Below are 27,949 nucleotides of genomic sequence, written 5' to 3'. Positions count from 1 at the left end.
TATACAAGACTTGGAAGGTCAGCATAAGGTCTGCAACTCCAGCTATGTTAATAACGTAGCCGGAGTTTGCATACCTTAAGCCAAGTTTGGCACCGTTTCGCAGTGAGAGGTGTGTGGGAGCAAACAGTTCCATCAGCTTCCCTTTACTATTTGTAACTGCGAGGAGCACCAGCGCCGACTGAGGGCGCCCTCAGCTTTACTAGAGCCACACCAGAAGATCGATTTCTGGCACAGCAAGTGGAAACATGGCCAAAGGGACAGCAAGTTTCTCCAAAGCAAAAGGATTAAAACAGAATTTCCCCTGCTCTCTAGGGGAAATATACCACCAAATTTCCTTGTGGTTGTGGAGAATGAAGTTAGCCAGCATAATGTTGACTATGACAACGCAGGCAGCAGTTGAGGAGGAATGGTGCTCAGCATCTTATCAGTTTAAGATGAAAAATTGGGGGCGTTGTTGAGCTGTCTTTGATTTAAAGAACCAGTGTTTTAATAATGATTAGGTGACATGCTGAACATGACATATCCTAGCCTGCCCTGCAAGCAGCACTATGGCTAGCTCTGTATTGGCTAGCACTTTTCTCCCCTACATAATGTTACTGTGTTTAATAAAGTTGGGAAATCTTTGAAATAAGGAAAATGACACATTCTTGCTCAGTTACTCTGAATTCCTGGCCATCATCTATTTATGCTGGAAATCTGATGTATAGTGCCAAAAACCTATTAAACTAGGTTTCCTGTGACCAACAGAAAACCTGGCAGTCAGTACATCTGGACTCAGCAGATTACTCCTATTGAGACTACCTTCTGACCATTGGAAGAAATTGTATTCCTTGGAGATATGCTCTAGAGGTACAGGGAGGGAAACAGATGATGGAAATTGAGAGCTACTCTCAGCTAGTAGCTGCTCTTCCTGTTCCCTATTCACTCTTGACTGAATAGGCCACATAAAGGGAATTAAAAATAGGATGTTTCCATTTGTTACATACTGCCTATGTTCTGGAAAAGAGGATTGCTGACTGAAAATGGGAACAGAGGTGCAGCCCAGAGTGTAGCTATTTGACTTTATGGCTACCCTAGCCTTCTGATCACTTTGTATTGGCAGAACCAGCAAACTTTTCCTCTGACCTTATGGGTCTACCTTTCATAGGATGAGGACTCTTTTCATGGTAAAGATGCATGATTCGTCCCATAAGGATGTTTGTAAAAGCAGACAGTTTCTGCAGAATTGTTTAAAAATAAATGCTGAATCTGACGATTTACCCAGATAAGGCATTGTGGACTTTTTGTGCCACATGGCAGCTTTACACAGAGCACTTGAGTTTCTGTAGCATTGTGACACTGAAGCCTTTGGTACATTGACACTGTGGTTTCAAGTAAATTAAAACAAGCTTTTATTAAACTGAATATGAAAAGGAATAATAAGGAACGCTGGTTTGGTTTTTTTTGTCTTCACTGAAGGGCTCATCTAGATGTTTGCAGTAGGTCAGTGCACACTAGGGAATTTAGTGTTTTGTACTAATGAGGAATGAATAAAGTGTGCAGATTTAAGTTCCCCCTGCTCCACAGAATGTTGTGTCCTCACTTCTACCCTTGCCCACAATTCAAAGGGGAATGGAAGATATATATGGAGTTCTCAGGGGCCTGAGATTTCCACACTCTCTCATGGGTGTCAAATCCCTCCTTCCTATATGCAAAACTTTCTAGTTGCTCCTATTCTACCCCATCATACTACATGTTACTTTCAGTGTGGAAGGGGCAGTAGCAGAGAGGTGCCTCTGTGGGAGGCAGAGCAGGCAGGAGCTGGTGCTTGGGGGCCAGCTTCCCATGATCATGGGCTCCACCTGTCTTTTTTCCCCTCTCCCATACTGCTGCCTCTCATGGACCTGCCATTCTGCACCCTGTGGCAGCACTGCAGGGTGGCAGGGGGCTCCCCAGGAGTTGGGACTGGGAGACACCAGCTGCTTGGGCCCGCCCCGGGCACTATCCAGTAGTCATGCAGCTACTAAAATTTGATGTGGTTATATGATTATTCAGTTACACAGTATCTAACATCCCTAATGTGGATGGTGCTAACTTGCACTGCAAGTTATACTAAGTTAAAATGCTGCCAAATTGTTTTGGGTACTACAACTTGCTTTTTCCTCCCCTTTTTCTTCACAGCAAGTGGCTAGCTTAGTGGACATGTTCTTCCCGATTATGTAGGAGATAATTACATTCTGATCCAGATTTTTATGCTCTGGACAAAGGCACCAGGACAGGATCCCTGGGAGAAACAACTAGGCTTTATAATTAATGAAACAGCATAGCTCCCATCACTAAAAGTTGTAATGAGGGACACTAACAGAGAGAATGGGTTCAAAACAAAACATGCACACAATCTCCCTTTTAGAGCTGGTTAAGATTTTTGGTCTAAGAAATTTTGGATTTTCAGAATTGTGGTTTATTCCCGATTGGAATAAACCCACTTTGCTGAAAAGTTTCCATGAGACAAAAACATCATTATGGAAATAGTTGAAACACTGTTTCAGGGGACAGAAAGGGGGAAAAAAATGGAACTGACAATGTCAGGTTTGAATGATCTATTTCCAAAGTCTGACAGCCTTGTCATGCAGACCGTCATTGGGCAGAGACTCCCCAAGAACTACTAGGGTATGTCTACACTACCCCGCTAGTTCGAACTAGCGGGTTAATGTATGCATACCGCACTTGCAAATGAAGCCCGGGATTTGAATTTCCTGGGCTTCATTTGCATAAGCGGGGAGCCGCCATTTTTAAATCCCCGCTTGTTCGAACCCCGTGTAGCGCGGCTACACGGGGCTCGAACTAGGTAGTTCAGACTTGGATTCCTATTCCGAACTACCGGTACACCTCGTTCCAAATCCCGGGCTTCATTTGCAAGTGCGGTATGCCTACATTACCCTCCTAGTTCGAACTAGGAGGGTAGTGTAGACATACCCCTAGAGATCTGAGCTACTGGCTCCTTGCTACCAAGCCATAGGCCCTGGTACACTTGCAGTTTTCCAGTAGAAACCTGGCTGGTGTTTGAACAAAAGATTTATTAGATCTGAAATACCTCTGTCCTACACTGCAGTTATCATCAGCTGTGGGAATGCAATGACTGCAATAATGTTTCTGTTGCCTACAGCCTCTAAGTACAGGAAGTTGTTCCTAAAATTGGGTTGGAGTGTTCTGCACCATTCCCAAAGAAAGTTTCTTGCTAAAAAGCAGTAGCATTGTTGGGTTTTTTTGTTTTGTTTTTTTTAAAGGGAGGGAGAGAGGGAGGGAAGGGTTGAATAGAAATCAACTCTGTCCCTATCAATCAGAAGTGAAGTGGCCATGACAGGGTTTTATACTTGCAAGCTGGTGGAGGAGGGCTGAATTGAAGAGATCACCAGCCTGGCAATAATCTGTTCAAACATTTAGGCTATGTCTACACTGCAGGCTTCTTGTACAAGAACTGTTTTGCGCAAGAAAGCTCTGATAGCCATTTTAGCCATAGGGGTTTCTTGCACAAGAAACCCGTTGCCCTTCCACACTGCCTTCTTGCACAAGAGGGCTTATTCCTTGTGGGGAGAGGAATAACTCTTGCTCAGGAAGCCCTCTGGCCCAGCACTTCACTGTAAATTTACTGGCGCAAGAACAGCTGTTCTTACGCAAAAAGCCTGCAGTGTAGACGTAGCCCAGGCCTGCACAACATGCGGCCCCGCAGGGGTTCACTGTGTGGCCCGTGCCAACTACGGGCGGCATGGCCCCATCTGATCTGCTGGCTGGGCGGAGGAGCCGAGTGCTTCTGGGGAGGGGAAAGTGCAGTGATTCTTGCTGCCGGGCTGCCTGCATGCAGCTGTGGCATGAGACAGAGAGCGGGATGCCAGGATGCTGGTGTGATGTGGCGAGGGGAAGGGGTTTATGCTGAGGGGAGGAGGGCAGGTAAGGAGAAAGGGGAAGGCACCAAGGGGCAGGGTGCAGGAGAGACAAATGTCAGGGGGCCATGTGGAAACATGCATGGTGGTGGGTGGGTTTTTTTTGGGGGGGGGGGGAGGCTCGACAAAAATATTTAGCCCGCATGTTTGGTATTTTTTTGGGAGCGCATACCTACTTGCGGCCCACAGCTGTTTTCTTTGGAGTAATATGGCCCTCGCTGCTTTCCGCGTTGTTCAGGCCTGATGTAGCCTTATAGCTTGATTGAATTATATTTGTAAGAGGAAGGTGATAGGGTTATGAATAACGGGCTGCAAAGTACAACTTTGTTTTGCATGTATAAAAAGCCTGCCTGCAACATCCTAGCTAAAATGAAACATATCTGTTTAAGCTGGCACTGGGTGGAATTATCTTCCTGTAAACAAATTGTAGCAGGAATGTCCAGAATACTGCGTTAGTGCTTGCCAAATGCAGCGTGGCTGTGCTCAGGAGAACTGCTGATGGTTCATTTCTTTTGGACTTGTGCTTTATCTCAGTAATTGATTCTATATGGCTTTTAACATGCACTAGCTGCAACTGTTTTTACAGATACTGTCTCCTCACAGGAATTACTATTGCTGTAGTAGACATAATGGCAGTGAAGAATATGGTCATACGGATGCACATAGTGATTTTTGTCAAGGCATATGAGTGCATAGCTATGGTGGGAGTAGAATGGTATTTTGAGAGTCTGTAGCTATTGTACCTGTGTAAAACAAGCCAATTTCTTGTTCAATAAATGGGCTTTCTAAAACTCTTGACCAGCTTATTGAGAAATACTGATATTTCAGGTGCAAAATTAGGTCTTATGGCCAATACACTTAATAACTAGAAATGAAAGTTGCACAGTAGGGGGAAAAAGTTAGAACTTGAGTGCTTTAAATTTGTAAGAATTCCAGTTTTACACCATTAACTGTCTTCACGTACTTTGTGAAAGATACCTTTTAAGGAAGTAGGCCTGATGCTGCATCCTATAACTAATGACATGTCATGTAAAGAATTTAGTCAGCTTTCTTGTGGTTACTAATTGAAGTGACTAAAATTAAAAGGCTTATTTTTATCTAGGTAGCATAATTCGTTGCATGAGGAGGCTAGAAGAATTGCTTCGACAGATGTGTCAGGCAGCAAAGGCCATTGGAAACACAGAGCTGGAAAATAAGTTTGCAGAAGGTATGTAACTAGAATGGTGAAAGTTTGTACCTATGAACTAAATCCATTTCATCAAGTAAAGTTTCAAGCTATGCTCTTCCCTTTTAAATTACCAAAAGTGCTAAATTGGGACACACATTGTCAACTTGATTCTTTATATAGAGAGGAATCTGTGCTTCAATTTGGAGAGGTTCATCTTGACTTTAGAGAGTTTATTTGCAGAAGAAGTAAAAGCTATCTTTACATAAGGATGTGGACGCATTGGAGAGGGTCCAGAGGAGGGCAACCAAAATGATTAGGGGGCTGGAGCATATGACCTATAAGGAGAGGCTGAGGGAGTTGGGTCTGTTTAGTCTGCAGACTAGAAGAGAGGGGGGTGGGGGGGATTTGATAGCAGCCTTCAACTTCCTGAAGGGAGCTTCCAAAGAGGATGGAGAAAGGCTGTTCACAGTAGTGACAGATGGCAGAACAAGGAACAATGGTCTCAAGTTGCAGTGGGAGAGGTCCAGGTTGGATATTAGGAAAAATTATTTCACTAGAAGAGTGGTGAAGCACTGGAATGGGTTACCTAGGGAAGTAGTGGAGTCTCCATCCCTAGAGGTTTTTAAGTCCTGACTTGACAAAGCCCTGGCTGGGTTGACGTAGTTGGGATTGGTTCTGCCTAGAGCAGAGGGCTGGACTTGATGACCTTCTGAGGTCTTTTCCAGCTCTATGATTCAATGAACTATTTGGAAGATGCCAGCAACTACCCTTTGGGAGAATAGATGCATTATCCTTCCAAGCAAAGCTTCACTGTTCTTTATTCATGAGTTTAAAGTTAGGAATTCTATATTCACAGTCTAGGTCTCAGCTGGTACCTGTAGTAGTCCCTCTTATCTAGTGTGGCAAGGTTTAGGTTCTAGGTACACACAACTTATGACACCTGTTTTCTTTTTAATAGGAATTACCAAAATCAAGAGAGACATAGTGTTTGCTGCAAGCCTCTACCTATAAGAAATCTGCTTTCTGGAAGCCAAGTATGGATTGGGAGCAATATGAGATTTGCTCATCGAGCAGAATAATTTTAGACTGATAGTGTCAGACCAATTTGCCATCTTCACCCTCCACACAGACATTTATTTAAACAAGAAGCATTCTAGCAAAGTATATTACATACACACTGCTGTTTGTACATAAGTGTTGCCATGTTATTTTAATAAAAAATTGTTTGTTTTATAAGCAGTAAGCTTGAACCAATAGAATTTTAAAAAGATTTTTAAAGCTATTAGATATACACAATGGTGTTAAATGTTACTATATACATTTAAAGTGAGCATCCAAGAGGTATAGCAGCAGCAGTCCCTTAAAGGCATTTATTTTACATGCTGGAGGAGACCAATTATTTTTTTTTCCTTTTAGAAAGCAGGAGGCTTCACAGGATCATGCTCAACAATTCTTCATGGTTGGTGATTACTGCCATAGTGATTTCCATTTGTTGGTGTTTCATGTAGAGTTGTATGTGAATCTTCTTCATTTGGTTTAAATGTACAGCCTTTCACTTTGAAAAAATCTGATACGTATACAACCTAAGTGAACAAGTTTACAGTATTAGAATCTGTATTTGGCACTTCTGTCCTCTTGAGCACTAGAATCCTCTAAAACCTACCTCTTACTGATTGTACCCTAACCTATCAACCATTAAGGAGGTAGTTGTACCTTGTAAGCTCTTTGATTGGTCTTATGTACAGGCATGGCACTAATTTAACTGGTTCTGTGCAGAACAGTGACTACAAGAGCTACTTACATTAAAGCTCTGCTCAATTACCGGAAAACCTGTCAAATCTACAACTAAATATTTCATTATGGTATTTTTGGATGCAACAGAAAAGTGACATGCTATTCATTTAATAATGAAAAAACTTTGGCTCAGTCAACTCCATTAATTGGCTGGGACTTCAGTTTTAAGATTGATAAACACAGTCAAGCACTAGTTTCTGGAGAATCACTAAAACCTTCCCTGTAAGTGGTTATTTTGAAGGTAGAAGTTATGTATATTCATTTAGGTGCTTGTACTTCATCCTACAACTGGGGCTTGGAAAGTAGTTTCAAACACTACAGCATTCCATATTTAAATAAGCTGGAAATTGTTATAAAACATTCTAATTTTAAAATGTAAAAGCTTCTGTAGGAATGTCTGTGGTTAACTTTACCATTTATGTACTATGCACTGAACTGAAGCAGAACAAAATATTCAGAGGTCCATCAGCACACTCTTAACCTCTGGTAATGTGCTCTTATTTGCTGAATAAAATATTAAGCAGTACATAGTTACAGCCAGTTTTTAAATAGCCAGTGCTTTCAAACAGTTCAGTGGTTTAACTAAGTCCATGGAACCAGAGTTGGTTGAGGCTATGTCTACACTACGGGATTTTTCCAGGATACCAGAGGTATCCTGGAAAAACTCTGCTGAGTCCAGGGAACACATCTGCTCTTCTGCTTTTTTTGTGGAAGAGCAGACACGCTCCTTCAGAAGCCCTGTCTTCTTCCTCCCACAAGGAAGAAGGGCTCTTTCGAAAGAGGAGGCTTTTCAAAATGCTAGTTTAGGACTCCATGAGCTTTCTTTTCTGCCTTCTCTTAACCTCTCCACTTGCCCTAAATGACCCCATCCCAGATCTTGGTCTCCTTTGGGCCCTTAATCTCATCTCTTATAACAGCTCTTCTTTGGCTCCTTCCCCTCTTAAAAAAATCTGTTTTAATCTTTTCCACCTTACACCCAGCCTTGTCTCCACTTACAAGTTTGTCTTTTAATCCCTAAGCTCATTGACCACACCAGTTACAAACGTTGACGTTCCTCACCTCCAATTCAATCTTAGATTCCCTGCAGTTCAGCTTTTCCCCCCTTGCACTCCCCAAAACCACTCTGTTTCTAATGACCCTTTCCTAGCCATGTGTCTACAGCAGTACTCTACCCTCATCCTTGACCTGGCAGCTGTGTTTGACACTAACTGTACTCTTCTTGTAATACTGTCCTCTTGACTTCCTTATGTCTTTTCCTGCTTCTCCTCTTACCTCTCAAAATTGTGCTTTCATCTGTATGTCCTTCAGAGGACCTTCCTCATTTCCTCTACCCCCAACTTTGTTGGTTTTCACAGGGACTGGTCACCACCTTCACATTGTATTTCTGGGTAATCTAAGCCACAGGCACCAATTCAGCTATCATCCCTATACAGCCTCTCCTAGAGTTATGGACCAAACACTTGGCTGTAACTCAATGTTCGTTACTCAGACCCCATTGAGTTACATTGCAACCATGCTGTTCATAAGCGCGGGTCACATTTGTAACCCGAGAACCACCTTTGACCGCTCAATGGGAGTTGGTCATAAATGCGAACTGTTGTAAATTGACCACTCTCAACTTGGGGACCAGCTGTACAGGTTGAACCTCATCTGGGACTCTCCCAGCAGCATCTGAGTTCCAGCAGGACCACAGATGTTACTATATCAGAGAGCCCTGGCTGCAAAGATTGAGAACAGTTGGAGCTGGTCTGGTTCATAGCAGCCTGCAAGGCCAGTGACCTGGGGACAGGGAGCCCTAGGAGTAGCTGCCACCCAGCTGGGAAAACCTGGGAGCAGCTGCTGCCCTGGATGGTGTTGGGGGCTGGGAACAGAGCCAGGCAGGTGGGCCAAAAGAAGGTCAGGTCTCTGAGTTCTCCCACAGCAGCCAGGAGGAGAACCCTGGGATAGCCCTGACACCTGACGTCCTCCATGGTCTGGCAAATTCCCTTATTTGGGACTTCTCCAGTCCAGAGTGTTCCAGATCAGGGAGGTTCAACCTGTACTGAAAGTTTCAGATCTCTATATATATATATATATATATATATATATATATATATATATATATATATATATATATATTTTTGCCAGGCCTGCCATCTATCCATGCTAAAATCTGTCTCTCGCATCTCCTCATAGATATTGAACTGTCAGGCTCAAGCTCAATCTTGCTAGCAGCTTTGATTTTCCTCTCCTGCTCTTTGTTCCTCAACCAAGCATAGGACACTACCACCATCCTGTCAGACCCATAACTTGGCATTCCCTTCCACTGTAACTTCTGTCTGGATACCCAGGCTGTGTTTTATCTTGCAGATTTTTTTTTTTCTACATAAGCTCTAAGATAGCTGCATGGAGGTTTAGGAGAAGCTGTAAGTCTCCTAAACCTACATGCAGCTAAGTCTCATGTCAATTACAGGAACATCCTTTCCTTCTGTTCTTAATACAGTTTTGCTGCACACAATTAGGAATGCTGCTACAAAAATAGCTTTCCTAACCTGTTGTTTTTAGCTTTGATTCCCCTTTTTATATACCTCCTGTAACAAGTTACTTGTCTTCATTTTCAAAGGCTTCCACTACCTATTCTCCCCTACCTGCCCCTCACTCCTAGGGCTGACAAGTCTTGCCCTGAATCTAGCCATGCACCATCCTTCATTGCCCAGTTGCTAGATTTTAAACGCATACCTTCATGCTCTCTCCCATACCTCAATCTCTTAGGTATTGTACTGTCCATATCCCTCTTAAACCAAACAGAGTTGAGTTCCCAGTCCATGACTTGGGCTTCTGTATTCTATGGGGTAATAATGTGATTAATTCTGTACAATTTTTTTCTATTCCTCACCTTAACACCACTGCATTTCAGAGCACCGGGAAGCTCTATACGCTTTCCCGTGAAGGGACCCTTTGCTTGCCACCTATGGTGAACAACCTACTTTGATTCTGTCTCAGTGAACTAATACTTACAATGAGCACAGCTACCACCGCTCCCTGAAGGAGTCCAGTCAACACATCACTCCAGTGATGTTTGTAATCAGAAACCCGGGAGAGACCCACGTATACAGATGCTGCAATGAGACCAAATTGTGTGGTAGGACGCACAAGTCTTGCCCAATCTCCTTTCATTCTGGCCTGCAGATATAGCTGAAAGAGAGGAAAAGTTGTTATGATGCACCTCCAATGCAATTTTCATTTAGAACTGCTCAGCTTAGGGCTCAGATTACTCAAGTTTAATCAGAAGTTACAGGATTCAGTATTCACAGTTCAGAAGCATAATGTGATCCATAGTTCTGAATGTTAAGTTAGTTTGAAATCATAGAACAATTCTGAAATACCAAGTCCAGTCTATATTACTCTATTGTACAAACCCAACTGCTCAGTAGGATATGAATGCAGAGATTTCAGTGTGAATTCAAATATAGTCTTGATGTGCATAGTTATGCTATTCCCCACCCGTGGTTTATGATGTTGCGTAAAGGAATACGGTGCATTAGCATTGCTTTCAAAACCATAAGCTGCTAGTGCTAGACTAACACCATCTAAGGAGCGAACAAGGATTCCAGGGAACAAAGGAGATTAGATCGATATCTATTTCTACTGATTAAAGTTAGCCAGCTCTGTCCCTTGCTAAGCCATCTTCTTAAGGTATTAAAATGTGACACATTTTACAGGATTTCAAACACTTTTCTTACTCTAAACAGGAAGCAGAGACAACATGAGTACAGAATAAATAGTTATACAATGATCCTATAAGTAGAAGTAAACAGGCCTTTGAATTGCCTACACAATTGCAATAACTCTGGTGCTAATACAGCCAGTAATTCAGGACATGGCTACACTTAATTTCCAGCAGTACAACTATACATCAGCAAGTAAGTATCTCTGCACATCAGCACTTGTTTGTTCTACTGGAAAAATACAGCCAAAGAGAAAGTTAATTTAGCTATTACAATGTAACAAGGACACCAACATTCATCAGCTGTCATCAAAACTACAAATGTGTTTGAGTTGTTTTGACCATAGTTTAAATAATTTAAACTTGTCATCTGAAGTGGGCTGTGTCCAAGAAAGCTTATGAAACTATCTACATGTTTTGTTAGTCTTTAAGAAGGGCTATTCATGGTTAGTTTTTTAAATAATTTAGTCACCTCTAACTTGAGTGAGTGTAAATACAGGTAAACAGTTATTCTACAGGCTGCACCCAAAACATCTTGGAATATTGGAAAGTTATTTTAGTGTGGGGGTGGGAAGAACTAAAGCGTGAGACCTCTTTTTCCTCCCCCCCGCCCTTCTCTCTTTGCCTCTTGATGAAATGGCCACCTCACTTCATTCTGCTGCTTTAACAAAGTTTTTAAAACAACCCCCTCACACATTCAGGGGCCAGACGTGATAATAAATAAATACATATGAAGAGTGATAGGAGCCAAAACCCAGAACTGAACTGCATTTTAACCTGCCTCGGCTCTAAATTATTGCCTTGGATATTAGCTGATGTTTTATTCTACAGAATGTGACAACTCCCCCTCAAGGAAAAAGGTTGACTAGATTTGTATTAAAGTTTATTATGCTCAGACAGGGTATGAACTATTTTAAACATAATTGAACTTTCTCACTTCCTATCATCCTGTCCTTCCACCACAGCTTTCATGCTCCCTCCTGAAAACTAGGGATGTGAACAACTAGTCAACTTTCCAATAAGCAAATGCTTATCGGATAGTGACACAATAGTCTACTAGTTGCTTCCCCCAGCCCGATGCCTTAATCAGAAAGAGGCAGGAAGGGAGTGAGGGGAGGGGACAGAGTGCTTCAAAGCAGCAGCATGGAACCCAGGCCACATCCTGGGCTCCATGTGGCACTGCTGCTTTGAAATGCTACAGGGAGCAGGAGGCCCGTGGGGAACTGCTTGAGTCCCCCACTGGCCCAATGTTCCCCACAGAACTTTCGCCTTTTGAAGTGAGTACAAAACACCGGTCATAAGGTCTTATATAACCCACACAAGACACTACCTCTGTATCACAGTGCGCTATCTCCAGTATGGAGACATGCTCCATCTCAAGAGGAGCTTTTCCTCAGTCCATCTGATATACAGCTGAGAATTCCAATGCCCTGGATGCACCTAAGAAATCTTGTACTGGATATAAGCAAGATGAACATGTTATGAAGATTAGTATTTGATATACACCACGCAAGTTTACAGAATAACTTTTCATTTATACTGTTTTAAGCAAAACTCACTTCACCTCAGTTGTTCTGAACTGTGTTTTGTGTCTAGTGTTCACAAGATTTTACCAAGTCTCTTCTGAACACAGGAAATCGAAATTATTTTACAGTATATTTAATAGCAGCAATGTTGTTTTTGAATAGTGTTTGCTACTGACCAGCACCCAGTTGGATCTCACCAGTAACTCAAACAGTCTATGATACTGAAATCCAATTTAGGGATGTTACATTGCAATTATTAGCTCATCGAGTAGTCTATGGAATTTCCGGCTCCTACTACATTTAAACTGCAGAACCACAGTGGGGTTAGCTCCTGGGGGAAGGCATGAGTCAGGGCGAAGTAGTCCCAGCTTGCACAGATCCTGGGAACTAACCCTCCTGCATCGTGGAGATGATGCCCTGGGGGGGGGGGAGAAATGCTTTTAAGCCAGCTCCCCCCAACACCGGCTCCTGCTTCCCACCCCAATGATACAGAGGCAGCAGGAAGAAATGCATGTAGTCAATTATTCAACTAAATAGATTAGGGATGTAAAAGTAATCACATAAAAAGCACACTGATATCTTCCTAATATCTACAAAAGCTATGGAAGACAGAGCTAATGTAGCTGGGATAGGTGATCAAGTCTTACACCAAGATTTAAGCTGTTTGCTGCTGCAGTTTTGAGACACTAAATTCACAATCTTGGCATCCAGAAGCTGATGTGCTATCAATTGAGTCACACAGGAGTCATGTGTTAACCATGATGATATGCAAACAAGATACAGTCAATGTTTCTACAGTCAACTTCAAAAACCATGTGAATCTGTTAGAACCATGACGTTTATTGTGTAAATACATGTACAGTGTGCACACTGTACATTCACAGACACTACTTTCCCAAGTTAAATATTTGGCAAATGTTCCATTGGTTTTTCAAAGTAACTATTACATCATGTTGGCATTTTCAGTCTGCTATAAAGTATCAAAAGATCAACCCTTTTCAGAACCAACTCCTCTTTCCCTCCCCCACCCCACCGCCTGCCTCTACCCTCATGGCTGGATCAGGATGAAATCAGTCCCAGAAGACGCAACTGTAAGCTAAAGTTTAATAAGAGTATACTTTTGTAAATGTCAGACAGGTCCTCTTAGGACACAGCTTATTCTGCACACTGGTTTTAAAACATGCCTTCATTCCAACACAGAGCATGCCATTATGTTCCTACTATTAATATTAACTGACAGACAGTATAATTTGAGCTTTTCACCCGGTATATTTCTGTGGTCTTCATCTTCACTCAGGGCCGTAGTTTATGTTAGCTCAGCTTTCACAGTAGGATATATTCAGTGGTTCTCCGTGGGCCACAGAACACACAAGGGTTTGCAGAGAGTTGAGTGATCATTCAGTGCTCACTCTCTTTCCCCCCTGCTGCTCAAGACCCCTAAATACACCTACTTATACTTGATATCAATTACTTACATAGAAAAACACTTAATTGGCAGAAGGATATTCTACTGTTATGAATTGGAGGGAAATGGTCTATGTGATCATGAATGGGACTGACATGATTTCCTCAAAGAAGTGGTCTATACTAGCAAAGTGTTTTCAGAGATCCTGGTGCAGATTAATAGAGATGGTAAGAGCCTTCAGAAAGTTGAACTAACGGTCAAATGCTGTCTTTGAACAGTCCTCAAACAGGACATAGCAAAACATTGGTCCTTTTCTACATAACAGACAGCTGGCAAACCAGAAAGCCAGGTTTTATATTTAAACAGTCAGTTCCACATTAAAAAAAGTAACTACTAGCCACAGCAGTTCAAGATTTGGAGGTATCCTATTATGAGTAGGAGGCACACAGGTACATAAATTTTACTCATTCTAGTAGAGATGTAACAAAATAACACTTGAAATGGTTAACTGATAAGCCTGGGCTTATTGGTTACTGCAGTGGTGCCTGCCAGGCCATTTCTGTGCACCCGCTGAGTGTTCAGGGCCAGCCCCAAGCATGCAGCACGCGGGCGTCCCTGCGCCTAGGCACATGGCACAGGAGCAGCGCCAATGCCAGCCCCAGGAGTGCAACGTATGGGTGGCCCTGCCCCCCAGGCCCGGGCGCAGGCCCACCCCCCGGTGCCCAGTGTGTGAGTGGCCCCGCCCCCGGGTGCCCAGCAGCCCCAAAAGGTTGGGGAGCACTGGGTTACTGTGTTACCTCTGAAACAGAGGCAGCAGCACAAGGGCAGCAGCCAGCTCCGCGGGAGTGAGGCTGCAGGTGGAAGTAGGAATGGAAGATAGCGATTGTTTAATCAATCATGTAACCACATCACATTTTAGCAGTTACGTGATTATTCAATAGTCCCTGTGGGTGGGGCCAGCAGCCAGTGCACTCCCAGCCCTGTTCCCAGCCCCACTCCTGAGAAGCCCCCTGCCATCCTACACTGCTGCCTCCGATACAGAGATAGTCGCGCAGGGTGGCAGCAGCCTCTGCACAATGACCCCAGGCCCCACACTGCAAGCTCTGCAATATAAATCTTTTACTGAAGAGCCTGAAGCCCAGCCCAGCCTTCTTCTCCCTGGAAGTGAGGCCAGCTACCTCTGCCCTCTGGGAGCCTACAGCATGTAACCGCTTGAGATTTTCACTGGTTACACGATTACCCAATTACCCACTGTTTTAACATCCATACATTCTAGAGACTCTCAATAGTGACATCTACAGTAAGTGCAAGAAACACCTGAGCTCTTCCACAAGCCACAGCCAAAAGGTGACAGAGTCCCACATTTGTCTAAAAGTAGGTTCCCAACCTGGGAAGGAGGAACAAGTCAGTCACCTCACAAAGCATTTTTGTGACTATCTGCTGCTATATTTACTTTCAAAGAAAAACAGCTGCTGCTGCTTCAGAGGGATCACAGAATCATAGAATACTAGGGCTGGAAGGGACCGCGAGAGGTCATAGAGTCCAGTCCCCTGCCCTCATGGCAGGACCCAGTACTGTCTAGACCATCCCTGATAGACATTTATCTAACCTACTCTTCAATATCTCCCGAGATGGAGATTCCACAACCTCCCTAGGCAATTTATTCCAGTGTTTGACTACCCTGACAGTTAGGAACTTTTTCCTAATGTCCAACCTAAACCTCCCTTGCTGCAGTTTAAGCCCTTTGCTTCTTGTTCTATCTTCAGAGGCCAGGAAGAACAAGTTTTCTCCCTCCTTCTTCTGACACCCTTTTATAAACCTGAAAACCGCTATCATGTCCCCTCTCAATCTTCTTTTTTCCAAACTAAACAAACCCAATTCTTTCAGTTTTCCTGATAGTGTACACATGTAAACGGTTAATGGATAAGCCTGGGCTCATCAGTTAATCATGGTTACACACAGCTCCCTTCCCTTCAGAGGCAGCAGCAGAGTGGGGGCAGGTAAGAGCCAGTTTTTAAATGGACTCCTGGTGAGCACCAGCTCCCAGGGAGCCACATGCCTCTTCCTCCCCTCCCCCTATACTGTGGCCTTTTATACAGAGGTAGCAGTACAGGATGGTGGGGGCACTCTCCAGGCATGTAAACATGTAAGCGCTGAAAATTTCAGCAGGTACATGTTTACCAAATAAAGATATTAAAATGTGTTTATCACAAGTGCATTTTCTGATAAAAGTGCTTGCGCTGGTTATTTTCATAAGCTAGCTGCTACAGTGGTTAATTCCCATGTTATTTTTATCAGGTTGCATCTAACTGGATTTACATTTAATGGTTAGCCAGTGGTTTGGGGATGAGGGTTGCCCCCTAATCACTCTTAAAAACTGAATTAAGCAAGAAGAGAAAGACCTGAGTTGACATGAACAGTTCAAAAAAAGATGAATGACACTGCTTTAGTGCAGTAAAATAATAGTCTCACAAGGAATACAACTTCTCCCACAACAGTCTCATAAATGTATAGGTCTGTAAAAGTTGTCAGCTCCAGAAAAAATGTGTATTCTATAGGTACTTGTAGGTGTAAATTCTCTTACATTCGGAGTTATCGCAACATAAGATACATATATAAAAAAAAATATAGGTTCGACATGTGGAGTATATCTGTATATGCATATGGCATATTCCATTTTATTTATTTAGGGCCCAATACTGTTCTTATTTGAGAAGTCATTGGCGAAAAAGTCTTCAAATGGGAACAGGATTGAAACCAGCCCCCTTTGCTGTGTTTTCATTGAAGTGCAGTGAAAGGTTTCCTGCATAATTGGAAACAGGCTGAATTTCAGAATTAAACATTTATAAAGAGGGAAGCACAAATGGCATGTATGAGTGTTGATTTTCTATCCTCCCTCTCTTGCTGTCCTCTATCCCTGTATAAACTGTCATGAAGTTACCTTTCAAAGGGTAAGTGCCATTAACGGTGGTCAGCTCCCCTATGGTGTTTTTAATTTACAAGGCTGAGATACAGATGTATTTTATAGAAGAAGTTTTCATAGAGTATGATTAAAGAATTTTTAGCTATTTTTCACTTAATGCTTACCCTATAATGAAAGTATGGGCTTTATACCACACATCCTGAACACAAATTTCCTCCCAGCCTATGGTCCAATACTGCATTTCTAAAAATACAACATAGGAGCTGAAAAAACAGCCACTCTGAGTTTTTTTTCAGAAGCCACAGACACAAATGGAAAGGTTTTTGCAACTAGAGAATCTTTCACTCCTGTTAAAATAAAATTGCCTCTCCCCATTAAAAGAGAGGGGGGAAACTTTAACAATAATTAGGTATTTATGAAGTTTATTTTAAGATGTAGTGACTTCTATTTCCCACAGAGCAAAAAAATGCTGAGATGGAATTCTGTAGTTCTAGGGAAGAAAGTTCAGAAATCCTTTGAGAAAAATACTTTTCAAAAGACTTAAGACATTCCCATTTCAGGACATAAGTACAATTACTTCATAAAACCAAAAAAGGAAGAAAAATATAACAACTTTAGTATACAAATGTTATTTGAAATAATTAACCATTCTATTCACCTAGCTGCCTTACAACCCTGCCCTTAGGACACAATGCTCTTTCTTGGCCACTTAAGGCTAACTCTGCTAAAACCAACAAATAGCCTAGCAGCATCTTAAAGACTACTAAAATCAAGTCATGTATTTAAAAGCAAGCTTATAATACTTCTTGCTTCTATGGTACTCCTCAAAGCCCTTTGCAAACATTAAATTAGAGTCAGCAAAATACCTGCAGATCAGGTATTCTGCAATTGCTTTGAAACAAAACACACCATGCATTTCACCTGTCCGTTATTTCATGTGTCAGTTTTCAAGAGGTTTACTGTTTCCATACAAAATGTAATTTAAAAGGAAAAAGGAAATATGGAAAGTGAATCTTTGATTTTTTAAAAATCAACGCTGTTTCTTCAAAAGAGGGAAAATCCAGATAGGTAATTTCTATTAATCTCCTCCAGTCAATATCCCTGCACACAGAATTATTTGCTACTATAGTATTTCCTCCAGTTCAGCAATAAGTTTCTACAGATTTCTTGGGAAGGTTGTTCCATAGCCATGGAACATAGCCTTCAAGCTATTAAAATGCAATCCTTGTATCTCATTCCTGGGCCATTGCTTTCAATAGTCATCCCACATTATCCGTTGATTTCAGCCCTTAACTTCTAGTTCTAGCCATCACTTGGCTTGGGTAGTTTACAGTAATACACAGCAGGGAGACACTGCAGGTTTCTTAGATAGGTATACTCCCTAAGAGCTGGAGGATCTAAAGCAAGACATTTTAATATGCCTCTATACACAATAGAGGAGAAAGCACAAAAATGAATGTCCGTCCGTCTAGGAAATAAATATTTTCAAGAAGGCTTTGGAGAGACTAGCATGCTATAATCTGTGGTAGAGAGCAAATAGGTGCAGCCATGGTTTGCTGGACAGTAATCCGAGTCTTAAGATACGTTTCATGACACATGCAAAAGAGTTAAAGGGAAGATACACTAGAAGAGGAGAAGCAGCAGATATCAACATTGTGTAGCAACCACATTGGAAGCAGGAGCTTCCTCAAGTCCCCATGTATGTAATTCTCTCCACCATCCCCACTCTCCTGCAGACACCCAATGGGAAATTCTTCAAGCAAACAGAAGTCCTCTCCCCTTTTCTTTCATCAGAGAGGGGAATCCATAAGCAGATAGAGGCAAGAGAGACCAGGATAACCTTCCCGAGTCAGCTCTTTGGGCTTAGTCTAAAATGAGATCTGCCTCCAACTCCTCGTCTTGGGGCATACTGCTCTTAGATGCTGGGTCATGCAGCTCTGAGAGCAGGGATGCCTGCCACTGTCTCTCTTACCAGATTTCCCTCTACTGCCCAAGATATGGCAGCACTTTCCTTGTTCACCACCCCTTCCTGGGGTGGATTTTTCATTTTAAAGTTTCACCCCACCCTCCAAGCAGAATAAGCCTTGGAGATGTGCCTCATGTTGAACAGGCCCAGAGAAGCTCATTAGTCACCTCACTGGATGGGAATGTCCATTCACATACCTCACCCTTCAAGCTGGAAAGGCTATTCTATGGCTGTCTGTTGCCATCCCCATCTCCCATGAAAAGACGACTCACTGGCATGGTCCTTTCTCACCTGCTGGTGTACATTGAACCTGGGGGTTTGTGTTTTCCAGCATATGAATCCAGCACAGATCTGTTACCAGGAAGAAGGGACTACCCAACAGATAATAGCCACAGCCCATTTAATCACTAACTCCTCCATGCTTCAGCAAGCCATTTCTCTAGGAATGAGCTTCCTACTCAGGCATAGGACTGGGTCATCATCATCTTCAAAGCCTTGTGACAGTATAGCACCAAGCCAGACGTCTGAGACATCAGTGTTCAGTATGAGCTCCCAGGAAAAAAAAAATCAGGGTGAAAGAACACAGGCACCTGGCATGGTCATGTTGTCAATTCACGAGGTCATCTCAGAGTTGTTGCCTTAATGAAGTCCATAAGAAGGGCTGTGATGAAGGCAAAAAGCCTCCAATAATTTCATGCTGCATTAAGAAAATGCCTTTACTGCTTCTTTGTCTGGGGAATGGCACACTGTGTTAGGGCCTGTACCTGGCTGACTGCTGGTTTCCAAAGGCTACCTCCAGCACAGTACTTCCAAATAAGTTACATCATTTTTGGCTAACTTCCAGATAGCCCTGCAAAGTAAGCCCTGTATCCTGTACAGCTTTTAAAAACTGCTTTTTAAGAGCTGTAGGTGGTCTTCCCAGGTATGGCTACAAACGATGTCGCTTATGTAGGCTGCAGAATATTGATGGTGCGGGCTGAGAATCCTGTTTATAAGTCACTGGAAAGTTGTGACACCATACAAAAGGCAGAATCATGAACCGGAAGTGCCCAAAAGGAGTGGAGAGTGGTTTTATGTTGCAAGGAAGGGGATAAGGCCGGGGTGCACAATAATTTTTGCAGGGTGGGCCACAATGAATTTTGGTGTGCGGTCACAGGCTGACTCCACACCAGAAGGGGAAGGGCCTAAGGAGGAAAGGGCGGGGCTGAGAACTAGCCTCACCAACAGTGTTATCTGGGGCTTGGGGGCTTTGAAGTAAAAAACACAGCAAAGAGCTCCCAGCTCCACTGCTATCACAACGCCTGGGAGCTTCCCAGGGTTGCTACGGCTATTTAAAAGGTTTGCGGCTCCGACCCCTACCGCAACTGGGAAATGCCGCAACCAGGAGCCATTTAAATAGGATCTTGATGCCTGAGCCACTTGCCTGTAAATTTGGTTGCACGGGAAGCAGGATATAAATAGAAAGCAGCCAAATGCAGTTCATAGGCTGGATCAACATGTTAGGTGGAGTAGATATGGCCCCCAGGCCACATCTTGCCCAGCCCTGGGATAAGAGGATCTGCCAGTACCCTTTTAAGTCAAGTCAATTAGGGATGTAAAATCCCATTTAATTAGTTAACCAGTTAAATGTTAACTTTATCCAGTTAACTGATTAAATGGGAGCACATGGGGGGGATGCTCCACTGTGGCTGCTTCCAGCCCTGTGCAGGGCTGTTGGCTCCCAGCCTGCATGGGGCCAACAGAGCTGGCAGGCCGGAATGGGGCTGCTGCTTCTGGCCCCACACAGGGCCAGCGGAGCCGCTGCTGCTTCCAGCCCAATGCAGGACTGGAGGAGCCCTCCAACTATGGCAAGCCACAGGCAGGGGGCTGGTCCCCAGATACCGGTTAACCATTACCCAGTAAGGCATCACCTGGGTTACCCATTAACATCCCTAAAGTCAATAGCGCTCCAGTGTTTCATTGGTCCCAGCTTCTATAGTAACTCATCTACCCTGGCAATGGGTAGCTGAATTTAAAGATGGAATTAACCTTTCTAAAGTCAATGTAAACCCAAACTCAGTCATCTGGCTTTGGAGCAAGAACCTCCATTCGCTTTTGGATTCTAGTTACCCTCATCTCCAGCATTGCTCACACTTCCTCTCAAACTGTATCCCACAACAGATATGGACTCTCCCTAACTAGATGACCCAGAGTGGCCTTTAGATGTTAGAAAAATTGCATTGTCCTGGGCAGGTGGAAAATAATGAAATCTGAGACATTTAGAGGAGCAGACATTTAGAGCCCCTCACATACCTCTGTACTGTTGTTGATTCTTGGCCATAAAGGTACTTGGGACCTTAATTCAGGTTCCATTGGAGGAGCCTCCTGTGTCTTCCAAAATTTGAGATGATTCACTTGATAGGTATTTGTTCTATTTCTCCATGCTAGTCTTCTCAACCTGTCATTGAGCCATTAATTTCTGCTGCAGGAGATCACCCAGTTGGAAAGTGTGTAGTCATGCCCCTCTATTGTAATTTCTTTCTTGATATGCTGGGCCTCTCTCAAATTCTCTCTAGGTTTCTCAGTTATTCCCTTAATGGTAAGGCATATTTTAAGATCCCTATGTCATCTTAGAGAAAGATTGGGATGGGAGAAAAAAACCTAGTCCAATATTCTGCAAGTTTGATGACTGCAAAGCAACTCAAACAGGAGAATGCTATAGATGTTTGCTGGATTTCCTCATGGTAAAACAGGAGGGACGGGAGTAGCTCGTCTCACTGTTTGTAGTTGTCACTGATGAAGCATTTCAACGTTCCTTTCAGCATCTTATTAAATCACTCTATTAGGCAATTAGGCTATGGGTAGTACATCAAGGTTTTGAGGGATGTGACTTTCAGAAAGGAACATAATTCTCTTATCAACCAGAAGGAGAAGTTTGCCCTGAAAAAATATGAAGAGATAAAGGACACTAACACACAAGAGCTTCAAGAGTTCTGGAGCTACTGCTGTAGCTTTCAGAGAGTGTAGAGGAACAGATGCATAGTTGATCACTAATACATACTAATAATGACAGCCTGGAGTGTCACTTCAGGGTGAACTGCTTAGGGAAACAAGGCTATTAAAGCACAAGACTGGCAGTCCTCCACTATAAAAGCACACCAAACCAGTTAAAGAGCACTTCTATATTCACTACACTGGCTAGCAAGAAATCATACAATCAATTCCTAGACACTCCAGTTCTCCTGTGCCACCACCAGTACCACTCCTTATACAGATGAGAGATTATGAAAATCTCACCAAATGAAAAGGTTCTTATGATCACAAAAGACTAGCCACATTCCCAGGTAAATTTACAACTCAGATCTTACCCAAAAAAGCACACTCATGGCCAATCCTTTAGATTCTAAAATCTAAAGGTTTATTCATTAAAAGAAAAACAAAAGACAAGTCAAACTTGTTAAAGAAATTGAATTACAAAACACCATCTGCAAAGTTCTTGATGCAGGCTTGTAGCAAAGATAGAATAACCTGGTGGTTTAAATCATATTTCTAGACTATATCCAGTTAGTCCTTGGTTTCAAACTTCAGTTCATAGTAAAGATACTCAAGAGGCAAGATGCAGGATTGAAAACAAAATGGAGGAATCTCCAGGCTTCTTTATATATCCTCAGCCATGTGGAGGGACTCCCATTGTTTTCTATGCAAGAGTATATCCTAAGAAAAGCTTTATCACATGAGCAAGTCACCTGAGTTTGTTACGTGAGCAAGTCTATGCATGACTCAGTTTTTTACAGGTGGATGTCATTTGCCCTCATGGTGGTCTGAATGTTCACAGAAAAGCTCATCAGATGTGGACTGACATCACCCAAAGCCCTTTGTGAGTCAAGTACTTCTATTAACTAGTAGTCCTTTCACAATGGGCAAGCCAAGTCTCCTGTTGATGTCTACCAGAAGCAAACTTCTGTAATACAAATACACAGCCAATACTTGTAATACAAAAATGATATATGTATGAACAGAACCAGCAAATCATAAGCCTTATAAACACTTCACTTGGCCCACTTTGCACAAGATTTGATGCAAACATATAACAGTGGTTGCAACAATTATCTGTATGGCTGTAGTTTAAGCTGATAACGTCACAAGAGGCCCAATCTCAAATGGTAACTCAATTAAGGTCAGGGACAGCATTCCCTATAAACTGAATGCTTTGGTGGCTACCCAGGAGAGATTCAAATACCGCCTAGCTGATTAGTAGAGCACCCATAGCTAGTGGCATGTGTGTCTAATGGTGGTGCACTTAATATTTATTCTGGATGGAAAAAGTTAGAGAACACGCTGATCAGGGACCTTTGTTTCTGCCTCACTGACGTTCCAGGTAAGAGAAACAGCATTCTCACCTCATGATGCATCAATAGAATCAGACCAATATCCAATACAATGTCTTCCTTCTACCCAGGTGTCCAACACATGGGATACTGTGCACAAATTACACCACCCCCTGACGGTACCTGCACAGCACCAACAGCTGGACCGTCACTAGCCCCAGTTTGCTGACCCCTTTCAATTAACACAAACACACCTCCTTGAGTGTGAAGTTCAGATAGGGTGTGTCTAGACTACAGGGTTTTGTCGACAAAAGTGGACTTCTGTCGACAAAACTATATCTGCAGCTACACTACCGCCGAGTTCTGTCGAAATAACGTCAACAGAACTCGGCAGTTTTGTTGACAGCGGTGAACCTCATTCTACGAGAAATAACACCTTTTGTTGACAGAGTTCTGTCAACAGAAGATAATATTGCATCTCCACTGTCCTTTGCATCTACACTCATGTCAACAAAGCGGCTTGCTTTGTCGACAGAACTGGATGCAGTCTAAACACTCTTTGTCGACAGAAGCTTTGTCGACAGTATCTGTCGACAAAGCCTCTGTCAACAAAAGCCTGTAGTCTAGACGTACCCATACTGTTTACACCATGAAGACTAAATGAGGGTGGTTCCTCTGTCCTTGGCCAAAATTCCTGCTCTGTAGGAGGACTTCCAGCTGCTTATCTCTTCTTTCCTTGTGGGTGTCAGCAGCCACATTGCTCCAGATGTTCCTTCTTTAGGGTCAGTGGCTTTCCCAAGTCTCACCATGGTCTGGGGAACTGGTTGGACCATCTGGGAGAAACTCGCTATGGGACTGTGCTATTGCACAACTTAGAGGGAGCCTTGAGTGCAGGCCCAGCTATGTTTCGGGGATGGGGAAGGAAAGATAGCTGTATCCTGCTCCCATTGTTTGAGTTGCCTGGACTGGACTATTCATGATCCGAGCAGTAGTCTGATAAACCCAACCCTTAACACATCTTCCCAGAAGATCAAACAGACTGTTGCTGATTCTGGCTCTCTGCTCCTTCCCATAGATCTCCTGCTGTTCCATCCTGCACCCTGCTGAAGCCTGGTAATCCTTTGCCTCTGGTCATCTTGGCTTCTACAAAGTCTTATGCCTTACCATTTCTGGTAACATCTCTAGGCAGTGCCATAGTGCCCACTTTTTGTTTGTTGTGGGTAATATTTTTATGAACTTTTCTCATCTCAGACATTGTGGCTCCTTGATAGGTCCTCTGGGTGGAGCAATTTCAAATAGAGCTCTCTCAACTTTTGCAATACTATCTGGAGTATGGCCCCTTGGGGGACTCACTGCTCTAAATGGTTGATGCTAGTAGGTCTTCTCAGCAATATCCAAGTGGTGGACTTCACTTGTTTGTAGTCTACTGCCCTCTCAAAATCTAGGTTACAACAGGTCACCTGGACCAGACCCATCAAATGTGGAGCCAGGATTACAGTCCATTGTTCTTGGGGTCACCGAGCTGCTAGTGCCACACTCTCAAATGTAACAAAGGAAGGCTTCAGGTCAGCTCCACCTTGGTTAGCTTTCCTGGTAACTGTTGGGGGAACCCCCTTGGTATATGCATGAGCTGCTGGGACTCCTAGAGGTGTAAGGATGGCACTATTTACTGCATCATCTGCTGCTGCTGAGCCATCATTTCCTTGTACAATAGTTGTGCGATTTAAACTTGCTACTGCAGGAGGCTCACTGCTGTAGCAATTGCTGTTGGAGAACTGCTATTGCTGAGCAGCTTGCAGTTGCTACATCTCTGCAACCACTTACACCATTATTCCAGTTCCATCTTGCATGGAGTAGCTAAGCTCTATCCTTTCTACAACATTTTTTAAAAACCTTTGTACCAGATGTGGTTCTGTGTGCATTCTCTGCTATATATCATGGGTTAGGACTCCCTCAAATCCCCTCCAGAACCCATTTCCTATCCTTTATAATGTCTCTCCCCACCAACAGGAGACACCCTTCTGAGGCACCTAGCATAGTCCCACTCCTATAAGCATTAGGAGGGCAACAGAAAGATCCCCACTCCTAGGCTCCGTCTACACTGTTTGATTTTTGTGGAAGAAGAAATGCAAATTAAGTGCTCATTTGCACATCTCACGCTCTCATCTGCATATTCTCTTCCAATCCTTTTTGCGGAAAAAAATGCAGTGTAGACGGGGCCATTTTTCAGGAAAAAAAAACTCTTTTGCACAAAATCCTGTAAACCCCATTTTTTGAGGAATAAGGGATCTTGCGCAAAAGGGGTTTCCCCCCCGAAAACTGGCCCTGTCTATACTGCTTTTTTTTTTTTTTGCTAAAACTTCTTCCACAAAAAGAACCAGAAGAAAATATGCAAATGAGAGTGTGAGATTTGCAAATGAGCACTTCATTTGCATTTCCTCTTCCACAAAAAGCAAACAGTACAGACGGAGCCCTCAGCATTTCTTGGGCTCTGAAATAAGGAAGCTGTAATAGTGAGGGGTCACAAGGGTTGGCAAACAAGTCAGACTCCTTCTTACAGACCATAAGATGTTTGTAGCATAGAGACCTCACCACAGAGGATGGGTGAGACTGTATTTAGCCAAAGACCTTGACCTACAGAACAAAAGGGCATTTTCTCTTTCCTTTCCTCCTAAAGTTTGCTGTGTTTACTGCAACAGGGCTCTTCTTCTGTGGGCCCCTAGAACCATAAATACAATGGATACGGTCTTAAGAAAAAAAGTAATGTTTTGAGAAGTTAAGTTGGTAGGTACATGCCGACATACTGAGTGTGTAATGCCTGACACAAACCTTGGAATTAAAAAATAATTCAAGAAACCCTGCAAATTCAGAAGTAGGGTTTTATTTCTCCAAGTGCTGACTGTCAGAAACAGTCAACAACTTTTATTCTGCCCCAGTAACATCAAAAAAGACAAACCGGCTTCTAAAGTCCATAATCCCCACCTCCCCAAAAATTACTGTGTTAATGCAAATGTTCCATACATCACAACTCAATACAGCACAATATTTTATGACACAGAGTTGGATACATGAAAGAACTCCAAGCACATTCAAAGCAGATCTCTTCCATAGTACAGCCCTAGCAGAGAAGAATATATGTGTGAGGAGACTGTTGGCCCCTTACTAAAACTCAGTGGGGGGTTTTGGCTGGCTAGACCCACTACCAAAAGAAAATGAGAAATCAAGACCTTGAGATTGACAATCACCACGAAAACTAGGAAGAGCCAAGGCTCCAGGTCAGCCTGATTGACAGGGTGGGCAGGCTAATGAGGGAGCCCAGAGGCAGGGGGAGGGGGTGTCCTGTCCTCCATGTGAGGTGGATTTGTATGGATCAGACAGAATGGGGTGGAGCTAAGGTAAGCAAGTGAATGGTCCCCATTATTGAGGGCAACTTTCCTAGCTTCTATACTACTCTGGTGAAATGGGCTAGCAAAAGGATCTGAGTCCCTGCTCTCACTTCCTTTACCTAGAGACCTCCCTGACCTCTAGGGCTCCTCTTCCATTCTCCTGCGTGGCAGAATCCTAATCACCCCCAACAAGGCTGGGCACAGGATTCCTGGGAGGCTTGATCCCCAATCTTGTGGTCACCTGGGCCAGGGCCTGGGTGTCCTGCCCTCCAGGGTGCTCTCTCTACACTGGACACTTCCCTAATATGCTGGTCATTACACACAGTTTAAAGCAAGTACAATTTATTGAATAGCAATTTTTAAATGAATAAGGACAAATGGGAATGTATAAAGGAAAACTCATAACCACACTCTGTGACACAGGGACATCACTAACAGCAGCTTCGGAATGTTAGAGAAGTCACATTCTGTTCTTCACATATCCCAGACTTCCTTCCTAGGTCCTGGCTGTGCTGCAGGGATGCTGTGGGTTGGACATTTGGCTCTGGTGGTGGCCACATGCTTTCAGGCTCTAAGTGGTTGGACACTTCTCCCCAAATGGGGTTAATATCCCCCTCCAAGTCTGGCCTGCCAGGCCTCTATGGTTGCCAGGAGGTCCGGTATTTGCGCCTTCTGTCTGGTAAAGAAATTGAGAAAATACCAGACATATAAAATGTCCGGTATTTTCTGCTTTTCCCAGCTCGGCCGCAACTGCATTTCGGCAGCTCGGCACTTCCCCCTCCCCGCAACAAAATTTTCCTGTTTTTTTTTTCGGGGGGAGAGACACTGGTATTTTTGGTGAAACCATCTGGCAACCCTACAGGCCTCTTGGCTGGTGGTATCTGCTTGTGCTGGGGCCTCTGTCCTGAGCTCCCTCCACCCCCGCTCTCCCCTGAAGCTCACCACACCCAGCTCCAAGCTGCTCATGCCCAGCTCCACACTGCTGCGCTGCCTCCAGCTCCTGAGTTGGTTCCTTGGCCCCTCTGGTTCCGTGGTTGCAGCTCTCCTCCCTGCATGGAACCGCTCTCTGTGCTGTGTCTCAGGATCTCTCTGGGTGTCATAGTTCTGTTCCTTAGATCAGCTGAGGCCACTGCATTCTCCTTAGCTCAGCCCACCCCCATCTGAACCAGGAAAATCTAGCTCACATGAAGGACGGACCTCCCACCCCAGCCTCCTGATGCCTTCATTAGCCTGCCTGCCCCATCAATCAAGCTGACCTGGCGCTTTGGCCTCTTCCCAATGTTCCTGGGAACTGTCAGCCTCAGGGTTCTGATTTCTCAGACTCTTCCCCCTTCCTTTTGGTACTGGGAACTAGCCAGCCAAAACCCCCCACTGAGTTTTAGTAAGAGGCCACAAATCCCCTTACATTCACAATTTACAGCTTGGCACCTCTTTAAGATTGATATATGAGAACATTAAAATGACTCCCCCTATAATTTCACCAAGTACAAAAACAGAAGTGCAAGAATTAGTGTTTCATTACACCATGTTGTAAACACAAGGGTGGGGTTGAGATAGTTATTGATTGAGTGAGTTGATGCCCTGTTTGAGAAGTACAATCTTACAGTTAACTCTGGATCTCATGGTTTTCTGCCATGAAAAGACACTACACCTTCTTCAGTCCACAAATGCTACATGACATAATACTATTAGGCATTTTAACTGCTTTTTTTGTAATGGTACACACTGGTACAGTGTACCATCACCTTTTTTTGGGAGCACTCACACCGCACTGCTTTCCCCCTGCACAGCCCCCAGCCAGCCCTGGGAGCGCTCGTGCCATGCCGGCAGGAACAGCAAGATGAAAAC

At 43.5% G+C, this 27,949-nt stretch overlaps 2 protein-coding genes across 4 annotated transcripts in view; one reads left to right on the top strand and one right to left on the bottom strand.

Moving 5' to 3' along the window:
- The window catches only part of MTREX (Mtr4 exosome RNA helicase), a 97,364-nt gene extending 91,037 nt beyond the window's left edge, over positions 1 to 6,327 (top strand). Inside the window, exons 26-27 of the mRNA XM_075932456.1 lie at positions 5,023 to 5,127; positions 6,047 to 6,327. Coding sequence (XP_075788571.1) covers positions 5,023 to 5,127; positions 6,047 to 6,099 — 158 coding nt within the window. The 3' untranslated portion in view covers positions 6,100 to 6,327. The remainder of the gene's footprint in view (positions 1 to 5,022; positions 5,128 to 6,046) is intronic.
- The window catches only part of PLPP1 (phospholipid phosphatase 1), a 168,507-nt gene continuing 146,746 nt past the window's right edge, over positions 6,189 to 27,949 (bottom strand). For 2 of the 3 annotated variants that reach the window (XM_075932459.1, XM_075932460.1), the window contains 2 exons: positions 9,880 to 10,056; positions 6,189 to 6,671 (listed from right to left, as the gene is read on the bottom strand). In XM_075932459.1, the coding sequence (XP_075788574.1) occupies positions 6,543 to 6,671; positions 9,880 to 10,056 (306 nt within the window). In that variant the 3' untranslated portion in view covers positions 6,189 to 6,542. Of the gene's footprint in view, positions 6,672 to 9,879; positions 10,057 to 25,180; positions 26,778 to 27,949 lie in introns of those variants that run through there. The other variant, XM_075932461.1, reaches the window with a different exon arrangement.

This window comes from Pelodiscus sinensis, chromosome 6 (genome assembly GCF_049634645.1).
Source record: "Pelodiscus sinensis isolate JC-2024 chromosome 6, ASM4963464v1, whole genome shotgun sequence".
Classification (NCBI taxonomy): Eukaryota; Metazoa; Chordata; order Testudines; family Trionychidae; genus Pelodiscus; species Pelodiscus sinensis.
The sequence above is the reverse complement of the archived record's forward strand: the minus strand, read 5'-3'. Positions and strand labels throughout refer to the sequence as shown.